Source organism: Solea solea, chromosome 4, assembly GCF_958295425.1.
Source record: "Solea solea chromosome 4, fSolSol10.1, whole genome shotgun sequence".
Taxonomy (NCBI): domain Eukaryota; kingdom Metazoa; phylum Chordata; class Actinopteri; order Pleuronectiformes; family Soleidae; genus Solea; species Solea solea.
In genome coordinates, this window is record NC_081137.1 from 12,641,938 (window position 1) to 12,651,796 (window position 9,859).

At 42.5% G+C, this 9,859-nt stretch overlaps 1 protein-coding gene across 1 annotated transcript; it reads left to right on the plus strand.

Annotated features, from left to right (window-relative positions):
- Window positions 1–2,320: 2,320 nt before the first annotated feature.
- Window positions 2,321–8,083, plus strand: tmlhe (trimethyllysine hydroxylase, epsilon). Its single transcript, XM_058626502.1, has 7 exons — window positions 2,321–2,721; window positions 4,297–4,473; window positions 5,705–5,984; window positions 6,091–6,210; window positions 6,960–7,196; window positions 7,419–7,557; window positions 7,646–8,083. The coding sequence occupies exons 1-7, from the start codon at window positions 2,568–2,570 to the stop codon at window positions 7,775–7,777; spliced, it is 1,239 nt and encodes a 412-aa protein (XP_058482485.1). The 5' UTR covers window positions 2,321–2,567; the 3' UTR covers window positions 7,778–8,083.
- The last annotated feature ends 1,776 nt before the right edge of the window (window positions 8,084–9,859 follow it).

The window sequence follows — 9,859 nt, forward strand, 5'->3', positions numbered from 1 at the left end:
AAGCACTTTTTTTTTTACATGGATTACAACTCAACAAAGCAATTCTCCTCACCAAATAAGGTTCCTTCCCTGTTGTTTTACTAAATTGTTGAACTCAAAAATCCCAGTGTAATTGGGCCAATGCTGTAATCTAACAGCTGAGCCTGAAATCTTCAAATTGACGCATGCAATAATAGAGCATACAAAAAAGTGAAGTTGAGCCGGTTAGTATCTCTAAAAGCTGACAGTTTTCAAAGGAAACCCCAGAGGGAGCCAGTGTGCTCCTTTTTTTTTAATTACATGTAATCAGTCATACACCACGAATGAAAAGATTAAGCCAAATTTTACTATCCGTCACACAAGGTATCTATAAACTACAGAATGAAAACGTTGTTTGTTATCTAAAGTAATGACTTACAGTCCATTCAAATACCAGTCCGCTCAATTATGAGGAGCTCAGTTCATGACATAACTCTGGTAAAGCAATGTGTAGATTTACATTGATTCCAAAGTTCGGTTTTTGGGGCATTGCTCTTCACTCTACTACTACTACTACTACTACTACTACTACTACTACTACTACTACTACTACTACTACTGTTTACTGTTTATAAATGAGTGCCAGCTTTATGCAGATGATGGAGTCATTTTGTATTTTGTTTTCATGTAAAGCACATTGAGTTGTTCCAGTGTGAATAAAGCTGCCTTGCAATAGGCATTTCGTTGTGATGAATTGTCATGTTTTTGCGACATATTTCACAAATAAAAAGCCCAACTAAGAACTGTAAAAAAAAGAAAGTATATTTATCTTATGTTTTATTTCTGCCAAATGAAACAAATTTCACAGACATTTTACACACTGGATCATTAACTCATGAGACGGTGTTAAATTGCATTGTCCCTATCAAATAAATAAACTAATAAATACACAGAACCTTAATGGAAAATGAAAGATATACCACAACAGTGAAGCCTTTCTCAGGGCTGTTGTTTTCATGGACTTTTCGGTGTTGCACTTTGCAGATGGTCCCTGAACATTACTGCTGCTCTCACATTAAATCTCAGATTTGCTTCCCTTTTCACTGTAGGGGGAAGACAATAAACAGTCAAATCTGTCCTGGGATGACACAACAAAATACTGGTTATTAGTTGCTGTTTTTTTTTTTGTTTGTTTTTTTTTACTCTCTCCCTTATACTGTGTCTTTCCCTCGTGTTCAGTCAAGCTTCACCAGGCAGCTAGATGTGGTTATGTAAAACACTCCGGCAGAGTGGAGTGATAAACTACTTATTGTCCACTAACTCATGACAATTTTAATAAACTTATTGCTAAAAACACCTGCAAACTGAGCGCAGCGTGATCCTAACCGCGCCGTCTGCTGCAGCACGGGAGTTTAGTGGCAGTGTTGCCAGATCAGATTGACAGTTTCCAGCCCAATCACATCGTAGAACCCGCCCAATCCAATAAAAACCAGCCCAAACCACGAAGTTGCCAGACACTCGTGTAAACCCGTAAAATCATAACACATAGACATCCAGAGCTTCATATAGCATCAAATAGCCACACATAAATGATAGATTAACAGGTTTAATGCAACCAACAAGAGCGCAGTAAATCAACCATTGGCTACACAAATTGCAAGATGAACCTCTGGCATCCTAGCGCCAGGCCCAGATTAGTAATAATAACAGCTGCACGTAAAAAGGTGCACTTTTAACCGTGTAGGCCTAATATATTAATACCCTTACCCCACTTCGGCATGATGCTGCTGCTTAGCTAGGTCACCCGCTTCATGTTTAGCGCGGCTACAGTGCTGAACTGACGTCACGGACCGGTACGTTGCCGTATGCCGATTGAATAGCCCACAACTACCTCAATTATTTATTTATTTAAACTATTTATTTATTTATTTATTTGAGAGAGAGAGAGAGAGAGAGAGCTGTTTTTACAATATTAAAAAACCCGCCAAATGTGGACAAAAGCAGCCCAAATTTTATTCACCCGCCCAATGTATTTTTTCCCCGCCTGACGTAAACAAAAGAAGCCCAATTGGGCGGAAAACCGCCCAATCTGGCAACACTGTTTAGTGGAGCTGTGAGCCCCGCCCGCGGGAGAGAGTCGACCAAACCACTGAGCAATAGGGGGGGTAGTCATCTTACAATACTTAAAAAAACCCGTCCTTTGATTAACGTTTATAATAAGCACGATTCGTACTGTGCCTCCAACGAACGTTACTATACTATTTACAATTATTAATTTGTGTTCATATTATTTTATTATCCCTTTGTGAAAAGGGATTTACGACTTCGCATGAACCGCATTATCTCTGTGCAAGACGGAGTTGTTTGAGTGGGAAATCAAAGCGTTGGTCGTCGTGCTCCGTAATCTGGTCGGGATGACCACGAGTTAATGTTTATCAATGGAGCGCTTTAATCAGTGTTTGATTGGGGAGGTCTGAAACTGTCTCTCCTCTCCACATTGACTTCACTCTTGTGAGTCCTTGGTGAACCACAGACGTGCTTGTCCTTCGCTGGCTCCGCTGTGCGGCTTCACGGTCACTTCATCTTTTTTGGTGCCTTCATTACTCAATATGTTGTCTGCGCTGAAGAGCGTCCGACCTGCGCTGCAGCACATTCAGCAGCTGTCCGCACTGAGAAACACACCGACGCCATTGAAACCCATGTTGCAGACCCGCGCCTGTGCTGCGACTCCCGCTGCCCACCACTCATACCGGGACCACCTCGGTGAGTACGGGTACTGTGTGGAGCCCTGGAAGTGACGTCACGTGGCGCACGTATTAAGAACAAGTGTCACTGTTATTGGTGGTGGATTTTTCTTCCCAAAATGAGGAGGACAGTTCCATCTCAAGGAGCAGTCCTGTATAAACAGCTGTTGCCAGCGTGCAGGGACCGTCTACAAATTGCAAGACCAGCAAAGCAAATTTTCAATATCGTCACCATAATATAGTGTCTTGTCTCAAGATTATGCAACAACACCTATTTGGGAAAAAAACAACACATATATTTAATTTCTATATATATATTATATAATTATAATTATATATATAATATATATAATTATTATATATATTATATAATATTGGAAATAGTGGAGTGGGGTGGATCAGTGGTCAAGACCGGTACCCTGTGTGCGAAAGACATCATGGTTGCAATGGTCGCAAGTTCGACCACCCCTGGCTAATTGTACTCAATTCCATTGTAAGTCGCTGTTGTTGGTGATTTGCACTTCAGGGCCACCATAGATTTGAGACCCTACACTGATTAATTAATATTCTGAGTAAAAATAGCCAGGTATTCTGAAAAAGTATGATAGTTTTAGAGGCACTGCTCTGTATTATGGTGATGGTTCCAGTTAATCATTTTAATACAATGCCCAGAAATGATAAAATTATGAATACTAGATGAGATGAGACCAGGGAAGTCTATAGTGATTTGGATACCCTACACTGTATTATGGTGATGACATTAGGTATTTAGCCAATTTCTTTTTCATGCCTAAATCATGATTGATTTCCCCCCCCCCTCCAAATAGTGCTGTAGTATGTGGGGGGCAGGATGGCTGAATGACATTAGTATTAGTCCCATTGTGGACGGGGGGGGGGGGGGGGGATTTGTGAGGATTGGGTTCTACAGTGACGATACGAGCGGCAGAGTTCTGAACCAGTGGAAGTTTATGGAGGGAGTTGTGAGGTTAACCATTTATGATGGCAGGATGACAGAGGTATTGGGAGTGAGGGACGGAGGTGGTTTATATTGCGGAGATGAAAGTAGACGGACCGGGTGATGTAGTTTATGTGAGCTGTGAAGGATGGTTTCTGTCGAGGATGACACCCAGACTCTTGACCTCTTGACATAAATTCTGCAAATGAACAACTAGAACAAGGAAACACCCTAATTATGCAACCCTGGTGCTATAACAGTGTTTTTTTATTTACGGTGCATTTTTGTTTGTACATGTTATGCCAGCTGTTTGTCTACAGACTTCCCTCGTAAAATCCACACAGGACTGAGGCAGAAAAGAATTACCTAGGCGTAACACAATTGTGTTCATGAATGTGTGCCCAAAAAAGCTATCTAACACCATGGCGAACTCTCTCACAATTTAAAAATACAGTGTTAATGTTTTTTCCCCCCCAGTTGTGCCTTCTTTTATGCGCCTAATCACCTTTTTCTCTGTTGTCCTCGTTCACGTCCAAACAAAGCATAATTGTGTTCCACTTCTCTCAACTCGCTGAACATCGTTTATCTTGTGTAACACTCCTCAATCAAATCTGAACTATCTCTTTGACAAATCTCAAGAGGTCAACTATGGAGGGAACGTGATGCACCTGGACTACGTGTGGCTGCGGGATCACTGCCGTTCCACCTCGTCCTATAACCCGAAAACTAACCAGAGGAACGTGGACACTGGGAGCATCGACCTGAACATCCGTCCTGACCACACAGCGGTGGAAGACGGTCATCTCATCCTCACCTGTAAGTCACCTTTGTGCTCAGCATTGTGAATAAGTTGCATTGGATTGCATTGGATTGGACATTAAAATACATGCATTGTAATAACAATGTAATTACAAAATACTGGTTTGTATTTATATAGCACTTCTTTCTAACCTTTCCAACCCATTCACACGCCGCCAAGGTCCAGTATGCAACATTCTGCATCACACGATATCAGGAAACAAATGTCACCTGAAAAGCAGGAGTGCTAACGTGGTGAGCAGAGAGTGACATTTCACTCCTCTGTGCGTTTAAAGCAGACCTTTGTCTGTCTCTATGGAGCTCCTCTCCTACAGTTTCAGATTACATATTTTTACGTCACCATCGTACTCATCCATCCATCCATCCATCCTCACCGTAAAAAAAAAAAAAAAACTCCCCCCACCCTTCTCCTCTCCTGGCTGTGTGCATTTGTTTTCAACAGAGCCAGCGAACACAAGCCGGACACAAGAGTTTGCTAAAATCTCTTGTCTGCTACTGGGGGGAGTTGCACATTTAAATCACACTGATGGGGTCCACTCATATGTGCCATATTGTGTCTTATTTTCCTGCTTTACAAAATTCTCATCATGCTGAGGAAGAAGGGCCGAAAAGTAGAAGCAATAGAATTTGTTTTCTCACCAGCAGAGTCGCTCCCTGGTGGCTATTAAATATATTTTCCCTTCTTATTTGGCTTCACGAGGAACCTTGAAAACTAAGAGAAACGTGTTACACCGTTTCTGAAATGTACACTCCCATCGATTAATTGATTATTAATCGATGGGACTAAATTAATCGACAACTATTTTGCTAATCGATTAATCGGTTTGAAGCTTTTTTTCATGATTAAAACAAGATTTCCGATTGTTTAAGCTTCTTAAATGTGAGTATTTTCTTAACTTCTTTGCTCTGCATAACAAAGGACAAAACAAGACATTTGAGAACCTCTTTCTGATATTTGATGGACCAAACGATTAATCGACAAAATAATCAATTATGAAAATACTCGTTAGTTGCAGCTCTAATAATTATATTCCTGAAACATTCCATTCCTGAAAATACTGTAAGTATCACACCTTATCAGTCTGTTCAGAGCTCAGCAGCTTGGACATGCCACTGCTTTTGCTCTGTGGGCACCATGGGGTCTGGACTATATCAGGTCAGACATAGTTTTCAAGGCACGATGTGTGAAGTGCATCTCATCACAATATCCTCCATGTTTGTGTCACAGGGCCTGGTGGCCATGTGTCGACGTACTGCCTCCGCTGGTTGGCTGAGAACAGCTATGAAGTAAAGAAGAAGAGCACCGTCCAGCCGCGCGTCCTTTGGAACTCGGACATCTACCAAAATGCAAACATACCCGTGTCCAAATGGGAGACGTTCATGAGCTGTGACGACGAACTGAAGACGTTCCTTCAGAACTATGTTTTGTATGGGATCGCTTTTGTAGATGGCGTCCCTGCAACAGTGGAGGCCACCGAGGCCGTTTCCAAGAGGGTCAGTCTCATCAGGTAACACATGCTTCTTATGACCCGTGGGCTGTGCAGCGTTCACAAACAACACAGAAGACACCCAGCCGGGTCCCCCTGTTGCTAATGCACTTGTGTCCCTCATAAGGGAGACGACATATGGAGGAATGTGGAGCTTTACTTCAGATCATTCCAGAGGAGACACCGCCTACAGCCAGTTGGCCCTGGATCGTCACACTGACACCTCTTACTTTCACGAACCATGTGGGTAAGTGCGGTATGGGGAGGGGCTGATTTGGGATTTCAAAACATAATTAAACATAAACAGGACAAAGCTAAGTCAAAAGAACTGGCTACCCATCCCTAAAAAGTCCAGCGTTAACAGAATTTTAGAATAAGTAATAAATTAATGTAGCTGGTTGGGTCAGGTGGAATACGTCGTCATAGCAGCAACCAATCAGCAAGCAGGACAGTAGCAGCGGCCCAATGGAGTCCTTGCCTCAGCACACACCTGGCGCACATCACACCACTCAATCCAATCAAGAAAAACGATATGAAGGCTCTAACACTTGTGTCCAGACCAGTTCAGATGGACACAATTGTAGTTGTGCTGGTGGCAAAAACAAATGTTACATCATCCATTTTGGAAACAATTCAGTGCTCAGCCAAAATGGAAAAGAAAAGCCAGTGGATTTAGGCAGCGGTGTTAAAGAGCTCAGGGTGATCAGATGCTACGACTCTAATTTTGTCCTCTATTTGGCATGAACACAGAATAATCAATCATTGCCCTAATGCATTCTGCATATATTATACAGAATTGTGTGTTATTCTTTTCAGGGTTGAAATATTCTTTAAAGAAAATAGCAAATATTGTAACGTCAAAACATCATCCCTGCACCCTTTTTAAGGTAATTGTCCAGTAAGAAAGGAGGGGCTAACACCAAAGAGAGAGCGAGAGAGAGAGAGAAACCTTGTTAGTAACAAACCCTTTTCTTTTTTTCATGCCACTTTTTGTAGAATTCAGGTTTTTCACTGCCTAAAGCACGAGGGAACTGGCGGAAGGACACTCCTCGTGGATGGGTTCTATGCTGCAGAAAAACTGCGGCAGCAGTCGCCGGAAAACTTTGAGCTGCTGACCCATGTGCCCATCAGGCACGAGTACATAGAAAAGAGTGAAGAGCATCACAATCACATGGAAAGCGCCGGCCCTGTGCTAAACATCTACCCTTGGAACAAAGAACTCTATCTTATCAGGTGCATCTATCCATAAAATATTAGCACAACACAAAGTACAATTTATGCAAACTTGCTGTATTTGTATTTTACCACCAACCATTGTACTACCTTTATATTTTAAGTGTTTGGTTATATAATGGACTGATGACCTGTCCAAGGTGTACCCCCACCATTTTTATTTCTTAAAAAAAAATGGCTATTCTTTTTAAAATTGTATTTGTTTCCCTTCCCCTACAACAGATACAACAACTATGACCGGTCAGTGATTAACACTGTCCCCCATGACATTGTTAAGAAATGGTATGTGGCACATCGAGAGCTGACAACAGAACTCAGGCGCCCAGAGAACGAGCTGTGGGTGAAATTGACTCCAGGGAAAGTAAGAAAGTCACACTTGTTATCTTTGCATACAAAAACGGCTAGAAAATCTAAGGATCCTACCCTTTTCTTTTCTTTTTCTTCATCAGGTGATTTTTATCGACAACTGGCGGGTCATGCATGGCAGAGAGTCTTTTAGTGGTGTGAGGCAGCTCTGTGGATGTTACCTGACCCGGGACGACGTTCTCAGCACTGCACGTCGCCTCAATCTGCAGGCCTGATCCTGGACATGAAGGTTCACCGAGGAACCATTTGCATCCGTAGAGATGCTGATCCTTGTTCGCCATTTTCGAATGAATGTTTCTTGTTTTTAAATCACATTTCAGTTTGATCTCTTAGAGCAGGGGTAAATATGGGCCTCTATTTTTCTACTAACCTTTTTCTTCTAATCTAAACTTTTCCATATTGTACAACATGGCACATTTAAGAGATGTGTTGATTTGAAAAAGTAACCTGGATTTGCTACAATAGGTAGTGGTATGTGTCTTAAAACTGCTCTTCTTTCAAAATAAAGGCTCTGAATTTTGCATGACTGCATTTTTCTGAAGAAAAGCAAAGAATTTAAATTTAAATTTAAAAAAAAGTTAATGAGTATGAATTTTGACTAAATTAAATAACAAATGAAATGCTTACAATCTCATGGATAGCTCAGTATTTTGTTTGGTTGTCCAATCATTATTTAATTTCCACATCACTGCTGTGTCATGATATTAACAACTATAAGTCCTACTGTGTGCGCGTCCTGTGTCCACGGTGCATTCAAATCTAAAAGGACGCATTCATTTTACAATCCGTGTGTCCCAGGGACCCACCTCATTTTTCCCTGAAGAAAGATACACTGTGCAAAGTGTTCCTCAACATACGTCTCACTGTGGCGGCCTGTTGAACGTGATACAAGGTGGACTAACAGGTGAGGTGTCAGATGCTCATCTCCTCAGTCTCAGCCTCTTGTCATCTCTCTGTATTGCAGTGCAAAGCTCCCAAACACATTTCAAAGTTCTCTATCGTAGCTCAAAGCTCCTCAACATTGCTCACAGTTCTCCACCCAATCGCCCTCTCCTCTCTTTAGTCTTTCAATCTCGATTCAGAGTTGTCGTTCATTGTTCTCTGACCTCCTCTGTCCCAGGACCTCAGTCGCCCATCCTTCCCTCCACCCAAGTGTACACCACTTCTCACGCCGCTAGGTCTTCATGATGATTGGCTCACCGCGCAGTATCATCAACGTGATGAAAGTCACCTGCCTTTGATCTTCACGGTATTATAGAGGTGAAGAAGAAGACGGAACAAGTCTTTGCAAACAAAACAGATCCACATGAAATTAATAAGTCATTTTTCCAGAGGGAAAGGAAAGTCAAGCTCCTCAGAGGACATGAAGGTCAAATTTGAGGAGCGGGACCTCCTCTTCCTCACCTCAACGATCTTCCATGTTTTTCAAAGGACCGGCGCATTCGAGGGACTCTCTGATGAGGAGAAGGTCTTCTACATATCACGTCTCGTGACCAAAACAAGCATGGGACTCACTGACATCGAGGGCCACTTTCCAAACATCTACAAGGCCAAGACGGTGGCCAAGGAAGTCCTCAAAGACCTTCGGAAGAAATTCGGCGACAATGTGAGGTACATGCTGCTGGAGCAGTATCAGGATGTGGAGGCTGTGATCGCGGCCTGCATGCAGAGACACACTCGGAAGCCTGGCAAGAAGAGGTCATACTTCTGCGACTTGCTGGAGCCGTTTTATGTTGTGATGTCTTTCTTGTGTGGGATCATCATCTTCTTCATATTGATCACCACCGTTGCTTAATTTGTTAAGCGGGACCGTCTGAAGTGACGGACAGTGCACAAGAGAGGAGACGAAGAGAGGGCAGGTAAGGCGGAGAAGAGTGTCAAAGGTGATATGCGACAGAGGGATAGCAGCAAAAGGGAAAGGGAAGCTGCTATGATATATGGCTTTGAGATATCATTAATTTCAAATTAAGCCCTTATAGCTACCTTATAGCATTATCCCTGGATCTGTCCACACCGGAATAGGAGGAGACCTGGATCATGAAGAAGATATAGTGTAGACCTTCTCTTCTCCAGTATGGTCACCGATTTTTCAGAGGGCTGTTGTGCATGTCCTGGAAGTAACGTAACGTCTTACCTGAGGACTTGTGTAAGTACACCCTGGGAAGACCTGCCAATGAAAAGCCGGCGCCGGCAACTATTCCCCAAGCTAGAAGTCCCTAAGTTTTCACTACAACAGAGGATTTTGAGAGAAATCCCAGTTAAGTGGAAGAAGAGACAGCTCACGTACAAGAAACAAC